The 24,121-nt window shown below is 47.1% G+C and overlaps 7 protein-coding genes across 7 annotated transcripts; 3 read left to right on the top strand and 4 right to left on the bottom strand.

The window, feature by feature from the left end:
* Window positions 1-25: 25 nt before the first annotated feature.
* Window positions 26-2,153, bottom strand: GLAREA_00626 (P-loop containing nucleoside triphosphate hydrolase; the record flags this gene model as incomplete). The annotated part of the gene is made up of 2 exons (XM_008085384.1): window positions 26-1,879; window positions 1,932-2,153. 2 exons carry the CDS (start codon window positions 2,151-2,153, stop codon window positions 26-28), a joined length of 2,076 nt encoding a protein of 691 aa, XP_008083575.1.
* A 2,028-nt stretch (window positions 2,154-4,181) lies between these two features.
* Window positions 4,182-6,447, top strand: GLAREA_00625 (uncharacterized protein; the record flags this gene model as incomplete). The annotated part of the gene is made up of 3 exons (XM_008085383.1): window positions 4,182-4,417; window positions 4,470-6,146; window positions 6,198-6,447. The coding sequence occupies 3 exons, from the start codon at window positions 4,182-4,184 to the stop codon at window positions 6,445-6,447; spliced, it is 2,163 nt and encodes a 720-aa protein (XP_008083574.1).
* Window positions 6,448-8,156: 1,709 nt separating this feature from the next.
* GLAREA_00624 (alpha/beta-Hydrolase) lies at window positions 8,157-10,032 on the bottom strand (the record flags this gene model as incomplete). Its single annotated transcript, XM_008085382.1, has 3 exons — window positions 8,157-8,353; window positions 8,462-9,305; window positions 9,427-10,032. 3 exons carry the CDS (start codon window positions 10,030-10,032, stop codon window positions 8,157-8,159), a joined length of 1,647 nt encoding a protein of 548 aa, XP_008083573.1.
* A 1,129-nt stretch (window positions 10,033-11,161) lies between these two features.
* GLAREA_00623 (uncharacterized protein) lies at window positions 11,162-13,272 on the bottom strand (the record flags this gene model as incomplete). Its single annotated transcript, XM_008085381.1, has 2 exons — window positions 11,162-12,666; window positions 12,759-13,272. 2 exons carry the CDS (start codon window positions 13,270-13,272, stop codon window positions 11,162-11,164), a joined length of 2,019 nt encoding a protein of 672 aa, XP_008083572.1.
* Window positions 13,273-14,011: 739 nt separating this feature from the next.
* Window positions 14,012-14,530, bottom strand: GLAREA_00622 (uncharacterized protein; the record flags this gene model as incomplete). The annotated part of the gene is made up of 3 exons (XM_008085380.1): window positions 14,012-14,157; window positions 14,210-14,269; window positions 14,320-14,530. The coding sequence occupies 3 exons, from the start codon at window positions 14,528-14,530 to the stop codon at window positions 14,012-14,014; spliced, it is 417 nt and encodes a 138-aa protein (XP_008083571.1).
* Window positions 14,531-14,968: 438 nt separating this feature from the next.
* Window positions 14,969-17,380, top strand: GLAREA_00621 (uncharacterized protein; the record flags this gene model as incomplete). The annotated part of the gene is made up of 3 exons (XM_008085379.1): window positions 14,969-15,023; window positions 15,074-15,509; window positions 15,703-17,380. The coding sequence occupies 3 exons, from the start codon at window positions 14,969-14,971 to the stop codon at window positions 17,378-17,380; spliced, it is 2,169 nt and encodes a 722-aa protein (XP_008083570.1).
* A 4,742-nt stretch (window positions 17,381-22,122) lies between these two features.
* GLAREA_00620 (uncharacterized protein) lies at window positions 22,123-23,451 on the top strand (the record flags this gene model as incomplete). The annotated part of the gene is made up of 1 exon (XM_008085378.1): window positions 22,123-23,451. One exon carries the CDS (start codon window positions 22,123-22,125, stop codon window positions 23,449-23,451), a length of 1,329 nt encoding a protein of 442 aa, XP_008083569.1.
* Between the last annotated feature and the right edge of the window lie 670 nt (window positions 23,452-24,121).

Genomic DNA, 24,121 nt, shown 5'->3' with positions numbered 1-24,121 from the left:
CAACTAGTCTAAAGATCATTGCTACTCACTGAATTTTGTAAAATTCAGGAGCATACTCAACCAGCCAGCCTTTTTCAATCTTACTGACATCTCTAATGAAAGTCTTACTGCCCGTCTCCATAACCTCGTGGAAGATCACCCACTCAGCCTTTCGATTAAACATCAGAGATGTGGGGTGGGCATGCAATACTGTTCCTCCGGCTACGTTTCTGAAAGTGCCATCTGGTTGCATCTTGGCCGCGTGTGCGAAATAACCTGTGGTGAGACATCGCCGGATTTGTTCGCCTTTGTCAGGACCCCCAACCGAAAGCGGCTGGAGATTTGGGTTCGATGAGAGTGTTTCTGGAACCGTTATACCGAAGCGTTCGAGGTAGCGTTTTAACTGACCACGAATTGATACAGCGCGGGTGAGAGATTTGAAGTTTAGATAATTGTCATGACAGAAACGAGCTTCCTTCTTCCCTTTTGTTATGAAAGCTTGATAGACATTTAAAAGAGTAATATGGTCACCCTCTTCAACGGCGAATTTGCGTCGTGCGGATTCCATCTTCTTTTTCTCGCCGTCATGAGGAACCCAGACACTACCACCGAGAGATGTCATTGCTGCTATAGTGAGGATCTCAGAAAGACAACCAAAGGTTGCAGCCGACAGGAGTGTTTTTGCCATCATTGGCTCGACAGCCAATTCTGCCATACGTGTCCCCAACGGTCTGGTGAGTTTAGCATAGGTGTCCAGTGCGCCAAGGGAATAAAGAAGTTCCAGTGCACGAATGACTAGCTCTGAAGGTGGAGAGGTGAGAAACGGAAAGCGGACAATATTATCTATACCAAGAGCTTTGAGCTGGAGGATCACTGGCGCGAGATTAGAGCGCTGAATCTCGGGGACAGTTGATTCTAAAAGTCGTTCAAAGTTTGACTCTGTATATAGTCTGAAGCATTTCCCTGGCCTCGTTCGCCCTGCGCGGCCTGCTCTCTGGGTTGCGGAAGCTTTTGAGACTGGGGTTGCAGTCAATGTCTCAATACCGGTCAAAGGATTGAAGGCTCTCAATTTGACGAAACCGGTGTCAACAACATAGACGATTCCATCGATAGTTATTGATGCTTCGGCGATATTCGTCGAGAATATGACCTTTCTTGTATTCTCAGGCGCTTCTTCAAAGACATACATTTGTTGCTCCGTGGACAGCCCAGCATATAATGGTAAAGGCATTAATGCTTGTGCTCGAGGATGCAAACTTGCAGCTCGTTCGGAGATTCCTTGTACCGCGTTATCAATCTCTTCTCGACCAGTCAAAAATACCAGAATATCACCATCTGACTCTTTTGTATGGATTTCAAACACGGTTTGGACAGCTTTCTCAACATAATCCTCTGAGGGCGCCTCTAGATAGAGGATGTCGACTGGGTATGTTCTCCCTTCTAAGTTGACAATCTGGCCAGTGGAATGGCCAGTGCTCGTAGATTTATTTGCCCCTTGGGAGATCAGATCATCTAGAGTAACGGCACTTTCCTGTCGAGGCTGGGTATCCTCATCACCAGCGAAGAATTTCAGGAACTCTTCAGCCTGCAGAGTGGCACTACTGATGATGATACGAAGGTCATTTGACCGTCTTTTTAGGATTTTCTTCAAGACTCCAAGAAGTACATCTGTGCTAAGAGATCGCTCATGTGCTTCGTCGACCATGATGACCGAGTAACGTGAGAGTAGTGGGTCTACCAATGCTTCACGAAGTAACAAGCCATCGGTCAAGAATTTAATACGAGTCGAAGAAGAAGTCACATCCTCAAACCTAATCGAATAGCCCACCTCGGCACCGATCTTACATCCCATCTCTTCAGCTACCCTGATGGCGACCGTTGTTGCGGCAACTCGACGTGGCTATGCGAATTAGCGAATGATCGATAGTGACATGGCTGGAAGAGCTACCGACCTGAGTAACAGCAATGATCTTGCCGTCTGCACACCATCCTGCCTGCTCGAGGTATTGGGGTATCTGAGTTGTCTTTCCCGAACCTGTTTGTCCGACGACAATAGTCACTGGGTAAGTCTCGATGGTGTACAGGAGGCTTTTTTTGTGACGAGCGATAGGTAGTAGAGAAGCTGGCTTGTGCAATGAAGGAATGAAAGTGGCAGCAAGATCAAAATCCGCCATGACTTCAACGATTACATGATCTCCAAGTCTCCAAGCACCTAGTATAAGGCTTCACAGTTGGCTGATGAGACGATGCCGGCTTTACCTGAGCAAAAGTCCGGGAAGTTCCAAGGTTCGTTCGTGCGTTCAGACCGTTCTCGAATTAGAAAATGAAAATGGAGCCTCAAGAATGTGACGTGCTGCCTCAGGCTGATAAATTCAATGTCTGTCGTTGTGCAAGTGGGTCTGCCACGAATCAAATGTCTTTTAGAACTTGTACGGAGGACTAGGCATATGCCAGGTGCTGCCCAACAGCTTGATCACGTACTCGAGTAATTAGAATCCAACAGGTAAATCTAATAAATGCACATACTGTATGCAGTTGGATTTTGGTTGAGTTTAGGATAATTCAATCTAATTTCCATGCTGAACACTGCCATCATCCCCTAATCCGGATTTCACATGACGAGAGCCATTCGAGCAAGCGGCGGCGGCGTCAAGCTCAGTTCCATCGGCCAATAATTGGAATGCACGGTGCGTAGCCGCAGCACATAATCTATCGTCTTTCACAGCATCTAAATTGGTACGACGGAAGCCATTTCGTACTCGCTGAAGACTGACAAATTTTGAAGGCCATGGTCACGTTTGACTGTGTCAACGTGAAGATAAGCTGACAGTCGAAGATTTATTTGACATGCGGCACCAGGAGGGAGGATCGCAACGGAAACCAAACAAGACTGCAAACGGCCAGCAAGCCAATTCGGCTCCTCCCAGGCCAAACGTCTCTCTCAAACGGCTCTCGAGCTTCGGATTCCCTTTGAGCAGATTTTGGTGTGTCAGAATCTCAATGTGAAGATTCAAGCCTTGTGAGAATCGGAGAGACACCTGGGCAAAATGCAAGTAAAGGTTAGCCCCTGAGTGGCTAAACTGTTGGTGGCACATGGACCATGGTGCTCATGAGTCTCGTTCCTGACTAGACCAGAACGAGCGTAGCGGTTCCTGTTCCTGGACGATGGTCCGCCGATGTTCAAGCCAGGAATAACTCAGCCAACCATCCTCCGCCGTGCAAGCCGCACAATTGAATTGTCCGTTGCGTTGTGTATCCTTAGCGATTGCTAGATCCCGTACTGAACCCTTAGAATCGTGCGCCACGGATATCTAGAGATACCGAACTTGCGGAACACGCTCGCAATGGCACCAACCCACCGTACTCCGCATTCATCTGGAACATTGCATGTTCGTCCGAAGAGCGAGTCTGAGTTGTCAGTCTGCTTCAGTGCTCTGCTTTCTCCCCATTTCAAGCTCAATTTCGTTAAGCGGGGAGAGCCAGGGTCGGATGCTTGCTGATGTTGAATTGAACCTGTTTCGCTAATCCCCTGACGCCAGCCTAAGCCGCATCCAGATATTGGCCCCTCTTTTCATCATCCATCCGCCAATCACCGCCGCCATTTCCCCTGATCCTCCTGAAGACCACTCCAGGCACTGGCACAGACGGAGCCTCTGATTGCACCCGCTGCGAGTCGTCGTCGCTCAATTCCTTTTGCTCGATCTTCTCTTTCTCTCTCTTCTTCTTCCTTCGACCGTCTTGCGTCCATCATCATTCACGACTTCGCCCTCGTATTGCTCTGCAGCAGACAGACGACGAATTGCCTACTCGCTGGGCCTGCCACTCCTTTGGTTGCTATCACATTTACACGCTCCTTACCACCAAAACAAGCCCATTCTCACCTCTAGTCAATCCTTCCAGTCGGAATAGCTGCAGCGCCTGTGTTTGTTTTTCGAATAACTCAATTCACCCACCCATATCGACCTTTATTGAACGTTTCGATTTGCGTAGTTGATACAGAACTTGCCTACATGAAACCCGATACATCTTCACCTTTGAGGAATCCTTCGCTTCGACTTGCAAACATCCTAGCCTGCGGTTGCCTTTGAAACCAGTCGTACCTGCTCACGATCCTATCACCAAAATCAACAAACGAACCCTACCGTCACTTGACCAACTACAGCCTCATCCCTTGGCAAAGGGCACATCCTCCGCCGCTCAGCATGGAGGCTCGCCGTGGAGAAAATATTGTTAGATTAGGACCTCGAATCCCCTCGGCCATTTATGGGGTGATGGACACGACAATGAATATCAAAATACCGAGCCGCGTGGTTGAGCCACGAGCAGATTCGACATCAAGTAGTGATGCAACAGCTACCAGCAAATCATGCGGTGAAAACCCGTGTGAGCTGGGTGTAAGCGGTAAAACCTTTACGCTGCCAATTGTCCTTGGTGTGGTGTAAGTAGACGGTTCTATCTACCTAGGATACTGGTTCTGACTGTCAATATAGAATTCCAGTAGTGGGCGCAATTATCCTTTTGATTATCCTCACACGAAGACATGCCCGAAAACAGCGTGAAGAAGATGCTAACGACCGACACGCTTCCATGGACTTTGGACTGGGCAACGTTCCTCAACATCGTCCAAAGAAGGCGCCAATGATGGCGGAAACCGCTGGTATGGAAGAGAAGGAATACGGAAGTCGCCGTCAAGTGTCGATGGACCTGGGAGTAAACAGTCCATATCTTCTTCCTCCGGAGTTGCAAAACTCCCGCGAGTCGCTTCACTCGCTTTCCAGAACCATTCATCAAAATGAGGACCCATACCGACCAGTCACCCAGTACTATCAAGGAGACGGCCAGTCCGTGCGATCCCAAAAGAATGGCTCCTCAATCTACACTGGCTCCAGCGCCGCACCATCTAGAATGCAAGAGGTCGCGCCTGTAGATCTGACCGCCTTACCAAAATCCGCTCCTCAAGTATTTGTACCACCACCACGACAAAACTCTTTACCTCAAAGCAATGCATCGATGAGTCCAGTAGACAAGATGGCACCAGCATTACCATACCCAGGAGAACTCCAACAACCTGAACCTGTACACCTTCAGCAGCCTACTCTTCCTGAGGTCTCAAGAAAAGACGTACCCAACTCTCGTCTTCCCGCGTCTCCTCGTCCAGGCCACGGTCTCGCACCTTCGCCAATTGCTCCTGATGCCGCCCGAGAATCTTACGCCAGTACTAGTAACAATTATCTCGGGGCTCTAATCGACTCAACCCCAGCTCCAGTAACTCAATCTACCCTAGCAAAACCACAGGTCCCAAATGCTCTTCCTTCCAGCCCTCGTCCTCCTCCCAAGAATTCGGTCGTTGCACCGCCAGCGGACAACGACTATGGTGACGGTTTCAAAGTTACACCTCCATCACCTGGTCGTGAGGAGACTATTCGTGGCCAACGGTATTCTATGGACGTTCCTCCAGAAGAATTTGCGCACGCAGGATTAGGAGCACCTGGTTTCGATCCAAAGCGCCTTTCAATGGGCTTTCGTCCACTACCTCCAGACGCCGTCACTGATGTCGATGATCCAGAGCTCAGAGCTAACAGGATCCGATCGTTTTACAAAGAGTACTTTGACGAATCCAAACCAGAACCCGCTGGACAGTACTACGAAGATTACGATGAGAACTACCTAGGTGATGCGGCTTATTTCGATCCTGAGAGTAACGCCTTCGTCATGCCGTATGCTGAGCCAGTCTCAAGACAAGCAATGACCCCACCGCCGGGCGGCCGTAGACCAGGACCAGGAGGACCGCGATTCATGGGGCCTCGTCCTCGAAATGGCTCTATGGGTGCAATGAGCGTTGGAGGTGTCCCAAGAGGCCGCGGTCCACCCCCAGGATCAAGAGCTTTCTCATCTGCCTCTGGACGTATGGCTCCCCCTGGCCAAAAACCCAAAAAGCAAATGCCCCCACCACAAGCCCTCACCACGCTTCCTACGCCCTCTAAGATGGCAGAAAATGCTTTCGATCTTATGAATCCGATGGACTTCGCCCCTCCACCAACGATCCGTGACCGTCAATACGGTCGGTCGCAGAGCCCATTTGGAGAGAGAAAGGCTTTCTCGCCAACCACTGCTATTTTCAACCCAACTGTCAGCGCGTTTGACGACCTTGCCCCTATGCCTAGCCCGTATGTAATTACCCACTCTTTTTTAAATTCGGATTGCTAATCAGCCTATAGACATTTGCTTAGAAAATCTGGAACCTTTACGGGACTAGACTTTGCTCCACCAAAAAGAATCAGAGATCCTGATAGCATGAGCGATGCAGGAAGCATTCGAAGCAACCGAAGTGGAGTTTCTCAAGTGCAACTCAGCGCTATTCGCAATGGAGCATATCGTGCAAGCCGAATTCCAAAAGAGGCTGTCTTTACCAAAGATGACATGGCTTCTCAGCTCAAACCTTCATGGGGTATGCGAGCTGACAAGTAAATGAATATCCGACGTCAACATAATCATCGCTGCACCTGGCATCTTTCTGACTTTGTTTCTTCCAGCATTTGAGCGCGCATTATGGTCATTCTCATATATTACCTGAGCAGGCATTAAATTATGATGATCAGCTTTACCAACAAAGGCGCAGGATTCCACCTCAATTTGGAAACGCGTTATGTATTCCTCGCGATATTTTACATAGCAAGCGATAGCGGTTTGAGACAAGATTCGAAAACTCTCCGGCTTTACGATAGCCTGGCTAATGTCTTTTTCGTTCTTTAAATAGATGGAGGTTGGAGTAATGGAGGATTTGTCCTTTTTTGTCGTCTGTCGTCTCCTTTTCGCATTACTTTTTCGTATATGGGACTGTGGTGGAGAGAAACGGCGAAGCGAGGCGATCTTCGGAGGAAGTTTTGTAAATGATCTTGAGGGAGTTGAGGCAGTGGAGGAAGTAGATATGGGAAGGGATTTGCACATAGATGTATGGAAGATGCCTAAGCACAAACAAGTAAAAAGAAAGAACTGGAATCAAATCTGGGACTGGCTGGTGTTCGTACCGGATTTTGGGTTTCTTGTATAACAATTGGAATGATACAAAGATGATTGTTTTGCTCGTACGTCTGCTGTGATATGATTTAAATCCTATCCATAAATCTTAAGTACTTATATAGCAGTTACAAGTACTCATATAGCAGATGCCATTCCTCGCGACCGACGCCCAGCATGTAGATGAAGAGATTCAGAAACAAAAAACCTTCTGAGTTGGTTATGCTGGATTGGAACGACTTCTGAATAGAGAGTCTTACAATTTCGTGTCTTAAAATGGTCCATTGACATTTCAGAAAAACAATAGTCAGCTCAAGCTAGCAAACCTTCGACAACTGACAGGTGGTTTACGCTGTGTAGCGCGCACTCGTCTTTCAGGTGTTACCAAAGGGCGCGGTAATCGACTTGAGGTCCTCAAGCATGGAGACTGCTGGATTTAGCTTGAGGGAGACTTGACGATTGTCGAATATGCTGGCGATGCGGGTTTTCTTTTCTCTGTATACGGGGATATTCTCCAATGAAACTTTTTAGTACTCCTAACAGCACGTCTCTCAATTCATTGTCTCCTCTCGATTTCGACGTCTCTGTGTAATAAGATCGAGGGAGATTCTGAGGATATGATATCTCTTAGTTTTCCATTCGTGGCTGAGCTGCTGAAGATGAGCACGAACTTGTTTGAGAGCGCATTTGTGAAGGTTGTTTGTTACGAGGTATAAACCCTGTTGATTGACTACTTAGAGTTAGATACATGGTGTTTACAAACAATGCTACGATTCTTTACGGGGCACATTGCGTTTTACACACACACCTCGTCGTTAGTGCGTTGTGAATATTCCTTATGTCTCCGATCAAAGGCTTTGAGATACCGGCAAGTCTCTCGTGTCTGTAGCGCATAAACCAATTCATGTTGAGTGTTGAGATCTAATGGATGATTCTAGACAAGGGAAGTATCTCGAAGCAAACATATGTTGTATTATAGAGAGCCAAACTCTCGGGGTGTGGAAGAAGTAAGGCTTGGGATTGATTCGCCGTCGTTGACTCATGACTCTAGATTGAAATGACATATCAGGAAGAACCCGAATGCCTTGAGCATGTAGTATTAACACTCAACGTCGCTGCTTCTCTTCAAAGTACTTTTGACTAACCGGAAAAATCACCACTTAAGACTCGAATAATTCAGTCCTCTCGTCCCAATACTGACACTCCTTTCTTCTCCACGTGTCTTCCTCGATCTTCACTGCCATTCCTTTTTCCTTGCCTCCTGCAATCTCACTATTTCCTGAACCGAAAATGGCTGCTCTACCATATTTTCCATCAGCACCCATTGTGAACCTCGGCCATGTTGCTCTCTCTTCCCCTATGATAAAAGTATGCGGTTAGCAAAGTGTATAAAAAGGATATGGAACTGGCAAATGGGAAAGGTACAGAAAGTACGCGGAAAGATAATGTCACAGAATGCACTTACAGACACCGCCATCAGCGTTGGGATCTCCCGTTGTCACAAAACTCGTCCAATAAGCATGCATCTTCCCACTGATCTCCCTGATACTAGGGGATTCTGCCCTGACATCCTCATTATATGTTACAAAATCATCATGGTCACCGTGGTCGGCACCACCTTCGTAGCGACTGTTGACTTCGAAACGGTAGAGCCAGACTGGCGCAGATTTCGACGCGTAATGTACGGTTTGGCGTACTGGATTTACGTAGGCGAAATGACCGTAGGCTTGTTCAAGACGTGTGTATTGAGGACCGATGTCATCGCTAGTTCGAAGCTCTTTGAAGGTTGATTTCTCGTCGGTGAGAGGGTCTGGATAGGTCTTCCCTAAAGCTTCAATGTCTGACGCACTAAGTTTTGGGAGCAGCAAGCTGAAGAATGATGTAAATTTTTTGTCGGTGGCTACGGCAGGGTCGACGAATACAGCTCCTTCGTTGGTGTTGAAACCCGTGAGTATAGGTATAGGTTGCCAGGTGCCAGATTTCCATTTAGTTATCGGTGCGATCGGGATCATCCCTCCCTCGCCATCGATGACTGGTTGAAATGGCCAGCGAAGAGTCTCTGTATACTGGATGAACACCTTTTCAGAAGCGTCCTTGATCTTGGACGTTGGAATCGTACGTAGAACGTCGAAGACCTTTTTTGGTGGGGTTTGAAGAAGACCAAGATTTCCGAGAAAGTCGTTGAATTGAGTTTCGTGCATCTCGTTGTCGTATGGAAGGCATGCTCTCGCTGTTGCTCCGCCAGATTCGATGATGGCTTTATGGAAAAGAGGTTTGTCTGGCGAATTGACAAGAACGTGATGACCTACCTAGGAACAGAGTGAGCGTTTGTCCAAGATGGGTATAGGATATAGAAAGTGGCGATTTGAAACTGTTGTCGAACTTAGGCAGGGTATGTTAGGACGTGATACATGGAAAAACATGACTTACCGAATGAGCACCAGCACTAGATCCCATGATTGTAACATCATTCGGGTTCCCGTCAAAAGCTGAAATATTATCCTGAACCCATTGCAGCAGTAAACTCTGATCTCTCAGACCCAAATTCAATGCGCCTTCCTTCTTAGCCAACTTCGAGGACAAAAATCCAAAAGCTCCGAGTCGATAGTTGAAACTGATTCCTATAAACGGTCTATCACTCCATGCAACCATAGAATCAATGCGTCTATAATGGCCCGCTCCAAAGTTGAAACTACCACCATGGAAATAAACAAGAACAGGTAGTTTCTTATCTTTTGGTCTGGATGATGGACGGTAGATGTTGAGGTTCAGGCAATCCTCACCCATGTCAACCATATCCTCTTCTCCCGCAGGACATCTCTTCCCCAACCGCCCAGCATCAAATTCTCCGGTTGAAGCTCCAACAAGAACCGCTTGCTTCCATCTATGTTCACCAGCGGTACTCAATGCATAAGGCACGCCGAGGAAATAATCGAGGGTCTGAGGCGTTCTGCTCTGATCATTTGTGCCTACCATCTGTTTGCCAATGATGGTGCCTTGGCGCAACACCACTCGGGGACGCGATGCGAGAGACATGGAGGGCAAATTAATTATTGATTCGAAAGGTCGCTGGCACAGGCAGTAATAAAGAACGATCCCAATCGTAACGGGGAAGATGAGTAATCCAAGTCGGCGTCTAAAAGTGCGGACCGGCAACATGATGTTGGTCGCTGTCGCTGCTGAGTTTATCCGAAGGGTGAATGGTATCTATTCGTTCTCGAATGTTGTACTTTCACCATAGAAAGCGTAGCCTTTCAGGGGACATAGTCATAGCAGTATTGGGAACGTCTTGAATACTGTAAAACACCTTGATTGTTTTCAAGAGGTGACGTGGGCGCGTGATTGTGCGATCGGACAGCTGTTGAAACTGAATGGAACAAACAAACATTGCTTAGCTGATCCTGATGCAACATACCAGGTACCTAGCGGAGTTTCGGGTATATATTTTGAAGTAGACAATGTAGAGAATAGGTATAAAAAAAGTGCTTCTACTTATGTAAAAAATACGATCTGACCAACCACAGTGGCATCATTGACATGCGAACGGAACTAACCAACTAACCAACAGCTGTGAGTGTAACCTGACATGCCTACTAAAAATTGTTGGTTTGTTGACAGGTGATCACCAAGTCTGTTGTGTCCCATTAATAGTTTGTAGAATTTTATGAACCTCTCCAGAATACGGTCTGTCAACTTCGCTATTGGCTTCATTGTTAGTACAACTCTCAAACGATCATCCAAAGGCAAATACCCTCTGCTATATCATCTCGGTGTTAGTGCCACCAAGACAGCAGAAAAGGGTTCAAAACTTGGTTTGTGTGAGAATACTATTCTTATTCAATATCTAGGCCTTCATTTAGCCAGTCTGTTAAGAAAATCCATAAAGAGCCAAGTATCACTACAATCCGAGGCGTCCTCCGTAGGATGATAGTCAACCTTCAGCGGAAAGAATCGGTTCATTACGCTGAAATGATTTCTCGACACGTGCACTCCAAAATAGTGCAGATAAATCGCCTAAACTCCGTACTCAGGACATGTATAACTCCTAACGCATACGCTTTCCAATACCGATAACAAAGGGAAACACTCCCATGTGTTGATAAACCAGAGTCATAAAGTTGTAAGACTTGGAAACCTGTTTAAAACAGGTCGTTCCATGAACTCGTCATTTCAATCCCATCTGACCGCCGGGTCCGTAGCCAGCACCGAGGCCTCTGTCTCCCTCTGCGAGTTTGCGGACACGTTGGCGCTCCGCCCACTCCCTACTAGCTTGCCGTCCACGTTCCGCAGCGGCCTCACGAGCACGCTTTGCGGCTGCCTCGCGCTCCTGCTTCTCTCTCTCCATTTCCTCTGTCAATCTGGCATCTCGATTGTAGATTTCTCGGGCTCTTTGCCGTTGGAGATGAACCTCTTTATCTGAAACAGTTCTTTGCACAGCAAGGCCGCTCATAGAAGGGCCGCTCGTCGTCGAGGGCTTGCGGGTTGGTTTGGGACCTGGGGCGCGAGGTGCAGAGCAATTGGCTAGATTGAGCTGTTGAATAGATGGATGATGGGCGCCAATGGTACTGTTCCGTTTGGAAACAGCCAGCTCATTGATGTTCTCAATTCCAATCCTGCTTTGGCGGGCTCGACTCGCAGCAGTCTCACGAGGTATATAATCTGGAACGAGACTTTTGCGGACTGGTTTGGCCTTGAACTCCCGGCGCTTTCGCTCTTCTTCCTCTCTCGCTTTCAGTCGGGCTTCATGAGCCTCCTTCTTCTTACGAGACAAAGCCTCCCCTGGAAGTTCGAAATTGGATTTGGTCGGCGCTTTGGTAGATTTGATAGTCTTAGGGCCAGACAATATTCGAGATGAGCTAATGTCTTCTTCGCTAGATTGACGTTGCGCGAGTCTTGCCTCTCGCTGTTCCTTCAATCTGCGAGCCACGGCTTCTCCCGGTAGCTCAAAGGCTGGCCGAGTGAGTTGTTTAGTAGATTTAACAGGTTCTTTGGGTTGCATTAAGCTTGTCGGACGTCTGCTCAAAGTCTTTGGTGGCTGAATGACAGTGCTTTGTTGCCCTGTTTTGCTGGCTGTAATGGGTGGTCTGAACGACATAGAGGCAGACTTCCGGAGGCCTGGCGCTTGATTCGTCGCGGTTTGCTTGATCCGTACAGAAGCAGAACCAGACTTCAAGGCTACCTGTTTTGGTACATACTCTGAGCGGACTGCTTGTGCAACGAGTTCTTCGTGCGAGACTTGTGGCTTGTCAGTGAAGGACTTGCTACGAGCTTCTTTTACCCTAGTTGGACTTTGAGACGTTTTTGTGGAAACGACATAATCTACTAGAGCTGCTTCGGTGACCGCATCCATAGCATCTTCCAGCTGATCCAGCGCCTCAACAGTATCCTCAATACGGGAAACGGATTTTGCTGGCGACCGACTGATGATCTGTTCTACAAACGAATCATCATCGGACACTTGAGTTGGTGTGGAACTCTGTTTTGCGCAAGTCTCTTCGACCTCTTCTAATGTTCTGGCTGCAGAGTGTACCGGGCTGCGTGGGAACTCTTTCATTGGGGTATGGATAAGGGGTGAAGGTTGCTCATGGAACTCTTCATTGTTTGGAGAGCATTGCTCACTCGTGGACAAGGCGCTATCACCCTTCAAGGATGACGATAAACTTTCCTCTGCTAAGTATACGCACATGTTAGCACCCATATTCGGAAAGGGAAATTACCATAACATTTGGGGGAATGTAACAGTATCATTGTGTTAGACTAACCTGCTTTTTGCTGAGCTAATTGGCGTCGGGTGACTCGACTGGTAGTTGGGTTCACAGCGCGCCGTTCCGCTTCGTCAATGCCATTGGAAGTGACAGCATTCTCCATTGTCAATGTATCGAGCAGAGCCATCAGCCCTGTGTCCTGAGCGGGGACTGGCAGACTGAATTCCGGCGCGTCACCACCTTGGAAATGGTTCTCATTATTGACCACAATAGAACTCTCTGTTGAAACGTCCCTATGCGTATCTTCTCCATCCTTCTTCTTGCTTCTGGCTTTCTTGTTCTTCTTCGTACCGATCGCATTACGGTAAGCTGCCTTCAATTGCTTGATGTGTGAAGGGACGGACGCTGTAAGAGATGAAGCCTCAGAGGACATGTTATTGATACCAGTTTGGTTACTAATATCTATCAAAGCCGGCTCACTCGATATAATGTTTCGCGGAATTGCTTCGTCACTAACTTCGGAGACGTCCTCTGCAATGTCGATTTTGCGCGACCGAGTAACTCGACTCATTTTGGCGTGATACGAAGACTTCAAGTCTTGTTGCGGATATGAAATGTCGGCAGCTTGGGTCGGAGATTTGAATGGCAGATGCTTGACACAGGTGACAGGGGCACAGCAAAAATTATTAACAACGTTGCAAAATTGTGTATCGATACTAGGAGGGGTTGTGATGCGAGGGCGATTGTGCAACTGTCAGTGCACACTGAATTATCGATGGAGGAAGAGTGAGACGGACGTGGGAGGAAGGAAATGCCAAAAGGCTTGTACAATATTCGTATGCGCCTTCCAATGATGCTGTGTTCGGATATTTACAAGCCACGGCATAGCAACGGCTACGCGACCAATTCGCCACGCGATGATAGGCTGCAGTGTAGCCAATGATAGCACTTTGTCCAGGCCCTGGTATATCAGGTGGATTTGTGCAAGTATTGTACTCACTGATAGAACTGTACTCATTGATAGAGCTCTAGGTACTCCTCCGTATCGATATCCCTCCCCGAGCTCCACACACAGAACAGAACTTTGTAAGAGGAGTAAAGGTGGGTATTGTAGGCTGGAGATGACTCTAGCGGCTGCTTTTAACTATGCTTCAAAACAACTACAGCATTGTGAAGATGTTGGGTATCTCATACGAATTCCACTTTTCAAAACGCCCGAAGCTTTCTTCTAATTTCCTCCAAAACGCCACTAGCCATATCTGCATCGTAATTCGTAATCACATAAGAGTGCGTTTCATTGCGCACCACGATCATTCTTCGTTCCCCTCTGTCTGTTGCTTCAACATCGGCGCATGCTCCGTAGGTATTCTGACCAGCGTTTGTGGAAGCTCTATTTCGTCTTTCGCTTTACTTTCCGGCATGTGGTCCTCGCTGTCCTTTGGTTTGGGTATTTTCACTATACTAGGTCAGTACTGAAAGACCTACAGGGGGCTGTTGAATAAACGCACTTGATGCCATACTAATCGCTTGGAGGACATTATGCCAATTGCCCAACACGGTTGCGACAGCTATTGCACTCAAGTAAGTACACGTTGAAAGAAATTACACGTCTGCAAACCTTCAGTTCCATCCGAAAGCGTTCCAAGCTTCTCCTCGAGCATTTGCATCTGACCTGCTAGTCCCGCACTTAGATCCCGCAGCTGCTTAAGATTTTCCAATTCTGCCTTCTTTTCGTTTATTCTGGCTAACAACACTGGTGAGGGACCCGAAGAGTTCGTTGTCGAGCCTTGACGCAAATGTGAAGCGATCGGTCTCGACGAGTACGACATATTGCGTGACTGTTTGGCGCGGATTGAGGCAGCTTTTAGCAGTTTAGAGTATTAGATAGCTCGTGCTTGCTATCGGTGGTAATACACTATTTTAAGTGAGGATCCTGATAGAAGATTGGGTATTTTGTGTGGTTTGCGTTACTTCTTCCCACATCGCATACAAAAAAGTTCCCTGGTCGTCATGTTGTCAGCCGGGACAGGGGTATCAGCGCTTTGGCACAACGGAACCTTTCCCTTTTTGTCCGAATGTAAACATGATATTTCCCCTACGATGAAATTCTTCAATTTTGATTGCCATAACTTTTTTACGGCCAGTCACGTCGAGCTCAGTCTGCTCTTTGAGGCACCTTTGGATTCCCTTCGGATAAAAGTTACGTTTTTCTTGTCCAGCCGCAGGTGTATCATTATTAAGGAGGATTGCCGCATGTTACTGCCGTCATGGCTCGTCTCAACGAGGTTCCTGCTTCCGCCTCGACAGAGAGCTTAGAATCTTGTAAAACTTCTTTCCAGGAATATGGTGGCATACGCTAACAGGAATCTCAGTGAAGCGCAAGTTTATGCGGCAAAATCGTGATATCGCCCGAACCAATTCCTCCCAATCTTTACGAATTCGAAACCTTGAAAATGAAGTATCGAAGTTACTTGCCGACAATCTTGCTCTTCGAGGACAAATACTTCATCTTCAATGTGAGCTTGACAACGGAAATGCCCAACGAACAGCAGCGTACGCAATACACATCAAATCAGAGCTTGAAGCCAAACTACAAGAGATCGGTACATTACTTGGCGGATTGGGTGAAGCACCAAAGACTGTCAATAGATCATTGAAACAGGGTAAACTCGCACGAGCCAGTCTTGGAACAAGTCCAGAGGCAAAAAACTGGAAGAACATGTGCACCTTGAGTGAAGCGATGGCTGCTCAAGAAGGCAGGCTGCCACCAATTTTGGAGAACAAGCAGTACCCCCGGAAAACACTCGAGTACGTTGATTGTTTATATTTGCTTCATTGAAACCATTCCCTTGTATGATGATAATACTGGTCCGTGTTACTGAGCGGCCTCAAGAACCGTCATATGACGAACACCACTGCACTCATGTGCTTATCTGACATTCAATTGTTTTCACCTATCAGTCACGAATATATGCACACGGACATGTACTGACCCATACAGGCAACAAGAGCTCAAAGAACTGATTTCCAATTCCGAAACTACACCGGAAAATACGGAGTCGCCAGATATTGGGCCTCCGCCAATATCACAGTTCGTTGACGAAGATCCCGTAAAGATTGACCTGCCACGGAGGCAGCAACCAGTCAGCTTGGAGAACGAGGACGATGCCGGTCCCGCATTTTCTTTCAACTTGGAGCAGAGGCGAAAGCGGAGGGAGAGCGGCGGCATAAGTGAGCAGAGTGAAGAAGATAATCACAAGGCTTCGACAGAGCCAGCCCCGGAAGTCAAAGAGTCGCTCAAAGCTGGAGCGAAGAGGAAACTCAGCGTGAGGGAAGATGACGACAACATTAATGTCACAGCATGCGTGGGCAGCTCTTCCGATGGTTTCAAATTCAGTCGTGCTGTGAGCGACCAGAAGATTAACGACACAAATGCTAGTCAATCAGCGGTAACTAAAAGCAAGACAATTCGGGAACTTGCCGTTGCAAGAGGAGTTAGTCGAGAGAAGAGATCTACCACACCAGTGAATTCGACAAGAAAGGTGTTAGGCCCAAAGAGTGTTAACAATTCCCCTAAGAAAGCTACAAGAGGGCCTGTGAAGGACGAGATCAAGTCCGCCAAAGCGAATGTTCAGATTCCTACTATAGGAAAAGACAACTCCAGAGAGGCAACTCAGCGAGCTATTGTAGTTGAACCAAAACCCGAAAGAATTACCGATCCAATAGAGGTTCATCTAGAACCGGAGACGCCAGCAGCTGTAGACATTTTCTCCCCTTCTTCCTCTCAACCGTCGACAGCAAGGGATGCAGAAAGTCGAGATACTCCACCACCTCCGGAACTCAAATCTGGAACAGAAGGCATACGGCCAAGCCGGAGGGCTCGAGGTGCCATCAGTTATGCGGAGCCCAGTTTAAGGGACAAGATGAGACGACCAACAAAGGCCTTTGCGGATGCTGTTGATAAAGATGGCAAGATCGTACACGCGCCAACTATAAAACATGAAGATGGCCATGGGGTTTCCTTCACGATCAAGACAGAGGCGGAAGACGAGGATGCTTGGAAAAGTATGCCATCAGCTTCCAGAGATACAATTGAGAACAGCCCACTGAGAGCAAAAGCCAACCAAAGCGACTTGTTGCCAAGTAGTATCACTACACATCGAAAGCGGCGAGAATCTATTTTACAACAACCCCCATTGAACGAGGGGAAAACTTCATCTGAAAATGCCATTTCGGCATTGGTGGCAGAACAAAGGAAAGCCAAAGCTTTCGCAAGGGAAAAGGCCCTTGATCATGAAAGTCCTAGCTTAGCGGCGAGCATGGAAAACTTATCCATGAACGGATCTTCCGGTTCCTCCCCAAATGATTTACCTGCATCCTTTCTAGTCAACGATGCGAAAACCAAATCGCGTCCCACAAGGCGACAATCTTATGTGCCGCGAGACTTGACAGTTAATGATGATGGCGACGCTTCTGATATCGAAACAACGAAGCGAAGGCAAGTCACGATTAGTCGCCGAAGACAATCTCATTTGGATCAACAGGGAAGCACAATTCCAAATGGTGAGAGACTGAGTGCCCTCAAGAAATCCAGCAGTTCCCAGGATATGGTAAATGCGAACTTAGGTGATGCCAGAAGTGATAGGATATCAGCAAGAAGGAGGAGTATGATGTTATGATTCATTGACGCTATGGTATTCATGTGGTGTCTTTACGATGGTATTTCCGGTGTCTGAGCGATGTGATTTGGTCGTTTTGGAAAGCGTTTTTGACGAATTGCGTATGGAGTTGGATGCAATACCCTGCATTGGGTAGTGGCCTGTTTTGCCGCCATTGTTATGATCAATTTTATGATACCAACCAAGTTTAACTTTAAGTACGGGAATTATAAATAATCCTTCTTTCTCTCACCACTTACCCTGGGTACGTTTGATCATGATGTATCGCAGCCTTGGTCTGGGTCAGTGATATTCAAAGTGAACATATTTCGTTAAGTCTGCAACAAATCATTCCTCAACCACTTTAACACAGCCTTAGCAGAATCTTGACTATACCTTCAAAAAGATACGAGTCTCAATGTGTTCAGGCTTGCCCTTCTACATCTGTTTAAAGTTTAAACTTGTGTGAATGCCTGTATCATCACCATGAAATTTTGATTTGAAACTGTCTCTTACCAAAACAAATAGTATCATTTACTTAATTTCATGAAGAGAATCTTATTCTGAATGTAAAGATTTTACGCAAAGTCATTTTCAGGGTAGTGAGAGAGCTAAAACTGGGTCTTCTCGAGAAAGAAACCACCTCTTTATATCCTTCCGATGGTCTTTGTAAACACGGTACATGGTACAAAGAAACTAAGTGTTTACTTTTAGAATACATGCATTAGATATGATATGGCAAAAGTCTACGTCAGTACCTTTTCAACATATGTCGCCCCCAACCGCCTAAGATTAAGGCAGCATCTTGCAAAGGCAAAATTGCTAGTGCAAGAGTGCTGTCGTTGTTATAAGCTCCGAAGGTTGTTCAACTAATGTGTCTGTGTCATTATGTGAGGTTATGAGCTCAAAGAGTACTAGGTGCCACAAGTGAGAGCTTGATATTTTATACTCTTAAGAGGAATGCTAGAATTGTGTCTCTTGTCGTTGGGCAATAACAGCTGCTCCTTTGGTTTACTGGATATAAGGCACACTTTGAGTAATCTGAACCTGGCATGATAGCCTTATCATCTTTCTTGACTCCGATACTGGAGTTGCAACTTCTTACTCGACGATGTTACTCATGATATCAAAGAAGACTACCTAAACATTTTCATGCTGCGGAAGAGATGGTCAGTCACTTAGATTTGAGAACTCTGGAGAACGATCAAAACTCTTGTCAAGATACTGGTTGAGTCACTTAGAGGAGTTCTCATTGATCATATGAAGAGCCCGCGCCATGATGATGGATCAAAGACTGGCTCGTATCCGCGTATACCTTCGAATTCAGTAGAATAAATTACTTCAAAGTAATATGTGTAGCAGAGCCTTAACACCATCGCTTGTGCCTAGAAGAAAAGTGTTTTGAGCCTCTCTTTTAAACAACTAGATTCAGAAATACGACGTGTCACGGTTTTTCTCCACCTTCTCAAGACGCTCTCGCCTGCACACCAACCCCTGACTCAGATATACTTTCAAGGTGCTCGATCCCACATTTCACAATTCAAACATCGTAATTGCTCGAGTTTCATCCGACAATCAGCCGCTAACAAATGAGATTGTTGTGATTCGAACATTGCCATGTTCAGCGTCTGTGGCAAAACTGGAAACATGGCAGCTCATGCATAAAGTCATGACGTTTCGCTTACCGAAGTTTTGGATTTTTGGAACCGACGGTGATGAGATGGCAGGGTGTGGTTTGTTTGGAACGGGATGGAAGTGATTTTGGATAATGAGGGAACGGAATTGTGTATACGGAGTACAGCGTCGAACGAATTTGATGTTCACTTAGAGGAAGCGATAGAGATTTATGGTTTGGTAACGGACATGTAGAGAACCGAGTGTAGAATCAGCTGACAGAATACAACACAGTTCTGTACTGCTGTAGTAGAAAAGGCCTAGCCTTTGGAAGGTTAGGCAAAAAAGAGTAAGATTAGAATGAGCTCAATGACCTGGATTGAGAAGGCGGTACTTCCTGTTTGGTGATTAATTTCCTGGGGTACGAAGGTACAACACTTGGACGGCGAACAGTGCGGGGTGAGTGTGGAATTCTAGACCTCGTGAATAATGTGAGCGTGATGTATCTGGATATGATGCAGATGCGAAATTAGGGGGCGATGTGAGTTGATGAGTGAGTGGTTTGTCGGTGTAGATTTTTTGGTGTTGTATTCTTTTGGTGAGAGTGTTGCTAATGTGAAGGGTAGTTCACTGGTTATTGGATTGGTGGATTTGAAGTGACTTTATTGAATGTACTGTGCGATGATGAGTAACTTGTGGTCACCCGAACTGATTTCAACTACCGATGGAATAATCAAATAAATCCTGCTGACGTTCAAACAAATCTCGGAGGAAAGAGGAGAAAATGTGTTGTGCGTGGAATTGATGTGGGCATGAGGCGTGGGTGTGCTCTCGGCTTCAGCTACGCATGCGGCTTCAAAGTCTCCGAAAGGCTATCTCAAAATCTAGAATTTGAGATGCAAGTTAGACTTTGCAATTTGCTAAGCAGTGTGCATATGCATATTTGGTGTTTGAAAAATTACTTCAGGAGGTAACTGATGGAAACTCGCCTGAGCAGAAACTCATGATATCTTCGTCCAAAGAAAGGGTTGTCTTTGCTTGGCTTTGACTGTAACCCGACGACGAATGGCTGAAGCAAAACAAAGCCAATCGATAAAAATAACTTATATAGTCCGAAGAAATTAGGTCTTCGCTACAACATCTCCAGATAAGGCTGAGGATTGTGGCTACCAACTGAATGCGTGCCGAATGACTGCAGCGAAATAAAGAGTTGACGTGCGGTTCAATTGGACCCTGATGTCGGCTCGATACCAATTGTGTCAACTTTTTAGTGGTAACATCGGTACCCGTCACCTTGGAAAGACACAGCCCCATCCATTAGACCATCCGACAGCGGTAGCATGCCCGTCGAACCAGTAACGAACATCGGCCGGTTCATGGATACAGCAGAGATCGCTCTTCTCAGGTGTTGTTCAAGTTGTCGTAGCCGTCGATGGCGGCGGCAGTGCTGGTGTTGAAGCTACAGTGCTCGACTAACCTGGCATTCCGAGAATAACAAGGACTACTACTGTATTGTAGGTACTTGTACAGTAGTACTCGTACGGTACCAACACCAACGCACTTGTACCTACGCTACCTCGACTTGTCTACAACGTTGAATTGAGCTGCATTAGAGAGGTTTTGCAGATTTTGGGATTACCGTTTAACTTTCTATTATGGTTTAGCGCTATAGTTTCATGTAATTTATGCTTTCTCTCTTTCGGAGCTCCGATAGAACTTTATAATCCCAAAATCGCGTTTAGGACTATATAGTCCCATGGGATTTATTTAGGATTAAATCTAATCGTCCTGATTAGGAAGTTATTCGGGTCGAAACAGTCTCTTACGCGCTAAATTACGAACCGAGTCCCAAAAGCTACAAAACCTCTTATTTTGAAAATAATAACAATTGTAAGACTCGTAATTATGCAATTATAATCCCATAAGTTGCAAAACCTCTCTATTAGGACCATCGATACTTGCTCTTCTTGGTCTAGAAAGGCTCTTTCCCCTCGATGCGAACCAACCAAACCGTGACCTCATCGACCGACAATGTTAGCCTGCTCTTGACCCTTTGACGATCTGCCAACTGGATCTGCGGACTTCCCCTAACGGTATTAGCACTCCATCGGCGCATCGCATGGCAAGACACTTCGGATTAGCTGCTCGGGCAAGCGATTGAAGTCTTCCCAGCTTGTTTAGCTTGTCTAGCTTGCTCACGTATCCAAATTTACCTCGTACCCATCAAATATTTTCTTCACAACTTCATCCTCCACCTCTCACCTTCATCCTACACTCATCAACCTCCCTCAACCGCCCTCTTCACTCCTTACCACTCACCGCACATCCAGCACATCCAAGACTCACAGAGCCGTAATCCTTTGTCCTCGCCGTCGCCGTCACGAGTCTTTTTTCGTCCTTTCCATATTGTTCTGCATCAATTCGACCCACGCGATAAAGGAATAGCAACCAACAAACGCCCTCAAACAATCCGTTCCCACGAAGATTCAGACAAAGAAGGCTCCATCTCATCTGAATACTTTTGCTGTCTTGGCATCACCGCGCTCCATTTCTCGCGGTCTCACCTCATTTCCTCGTCCTCAGACCCTGGCCCGTCCGCGACCTTCCCCGTTTAAGCACCAAATTCGCTCCCTTTCATTGGCTCTCAGCTCGCCGGCCCTTCTTTTGCCTGTTCATCAACACGAGCGCCTTCGCTCCGTCTCCTCTCTTTCAAAACACCACGACACCAGAGCCAATTCGCTTTTGAATTGTTCTCGTCAACTTCTGCATCATTGGCAGAGGACGCATTCGATTGCTGTCTGAACGCCGTTACCTTTGTTTACCACCCCCTTCCTCGAGTCCCTATTGTTCACTGCCGATCGATCGCGTCCGACACCCACTGCACCCCAATCAGCGAATCCTCAGACACTCATCCGTAAACTCGAAACAATCGTGCTTTCAGTGGAACTTGCACCCCTAAGCACAGGCGTCGACACATAACATCATCATTCTTCCTTGAATTCAGGTACGTTATTACTCTGGAACTATACCACTGCGCTTGAGATGCCGTTAAGACGGCGCGCGCGAGCTTTTGTTCTATGTTGAGGTTCTTTGTCGCTGACATGGCGACACACAGACGAGCGAGAGACCTCAGGGTCCGTCAATTTACGATGTCGTCAAATTCTACAAGTACGGAATCCAGTGTGCCAACGGCATCACCCAGTTCCCAGGCTCCCTCTGTAGCGTCGACGACGAGTCTTCCCGAATCGTCGCCGTCGAGTAGTTCATTCTCCTCTTCAACGGTCCCTTCCAGTACCTCAGCTAACCCTAGCCCTTCCCCAGCTACTTCTTCTTCTCTTTCTACCACTCCGGAATCAAACACGCCAACAACGCCTCTACCCTCTACCTCGACAATCCAGTCGACTACCCAAGTCCCTACCGTCCCGACAACCCCTACACAAACTCCGACTACCAATCCCCCAACAACCACAACTCAACAACCCAGCACAGTAACCCAGACTCCGACAACATCACCTATAGCAATTCCTACGCCGTCTACTTCCATCATCACACAAGATGGTAGCACACGAACAGTCCTAATAACCTCAACGGCACAGCCGACGTCTCCAACGGGAGTAGCCACTGGCTCATCCTCCTCCTCGTCCTCATCTGCGTCTTCAACTGCTGGTTTACAAGGAGGAGCCAGTAGCTCGGGTAGCTCGGGCCTAAGCAAAGGTGGTGTAGTAGCTGTCGCTGTCGTTGTTCCAATCGTGGCTGTGACGCTGCTCGTCCTCGCCGCACTTTTCTTGTGGAGGAAACGAAAAGCACGTAAAGATGCAGAGGAGTTAAGGCGTAAAGAGGTAGAAGAATACGGCTACAATCCCAACAATGATCCTACTCTTCCTGCTGTGGCCGGCGGCTCCGCTGGACACGATGGTCCTTTTGAGATGCGCGAGGATGGCTCTTCTGGATATCGAGGATGGGGTACTACCACAGCTGTGGGTTCATCGGGTCGAAAAGCCTCCACAACAATTTCTGGTGGGCAATCTGCCGGTGGAATCGGCATGGCATACTCGGAAGGCACGTCTCCAACACAGGGTCCAACGTCGGACACCCGATCGGACAACCCGTTGGTTGGTGAGGGTCATTCTGTCGAAGGCCATCCAGGTGAAACAGAGGCTTTGGGTGCGATGGGCCCTGCTGCATCAGGTAACCGGAACGGAGACATAAATCGCGGACCATCGAACGCATCGTCGTCCTACAGCGCCGCTGGCAGATCTGATGGCTCTGGCGAGATGGGAGGATATGGCGGTGCCTACAACCAATATGATGCCGCTGGTAACCCATACAACGGAGAAACACCATTCGGCAGTCCACCAGGGAGGGCCGAAATGGGTGGTCAGCCGGTCATTCGCGATGTACAAGCTCGACGAAATACTCGAATCGAGAATCCGGCTCACTTCCCACAGCAAAGTGCTGGAATATCACAAAACTTCTAATCGGCATCTCCTTTCTTCAAAATTCACTCTAAGCTCTGTCACCCTGCATAACACGAGATGTGTAGCACGAGCACTTCATTGTAGTCATATTATAACAATACCATACGGGGCGTATTGCATCACAGCATGTTGACGGTTATTTTTCCTTTGTCTTCAAAATACACAACACACACGGAGACGCTCGGCGCTCCATCTTCGAGAGATTTGTTGGTGGAATCTTAAGATTTATTTGGTTGCATTGCACAGTACATTGGGCGAGGCAAGATGAGCTCTGCGTCGCCGTCTTTTGGCATTTTGCTAGCTCTTGTCAAATCATGGGGAGCCGTTATGTTGGCTGGTGGATGCGGGGCAATTGGCGTTGTACATAGAATACTAATCTGAACGGCAGTAACTGCTGGGTTGAAAACTTAATAATGTCCAAATCAAAACAGTCAAAAGAACATTTATTCCGTTGTGTGCAAACTTGACTGGGAAGAGATACTAAGAATTGTCTGGGGTGCGAATGACGGTGTGGAGAGTGATTTCACTGATCCTGTAAGTCGCGGCGCTTTTACTCAGCTAGGCATTGCTAGTCATCATTCCTGAAAGTCCTTTTATCGATATGCGTGACATACGCATTCCTATGATCTCCATGGCGTATCGCGCCTCGCAAAGTCTCACACCTGGATTG

The sequence above is a fragment of the Glarea lozoyensis genome (genome assembly GCF_000409485.1).
Source record: "Glarea lozoyensis ATCC 20868 chromosome Unknown GLAREA3, whole genome shotgun sequence".
Taxonomy (NCBI): domain Eukaryota; kingdom Fungi; phylum Ascomycota; class Leotiomycetes; order Helotiales; family Helotiaceae; genus Glarea; species Glarea lozoyensis.
Note: the sequence above shows the minus strand (reverse complement) of the source record. Positions and strands in the feature narration are given on the sequence as shown.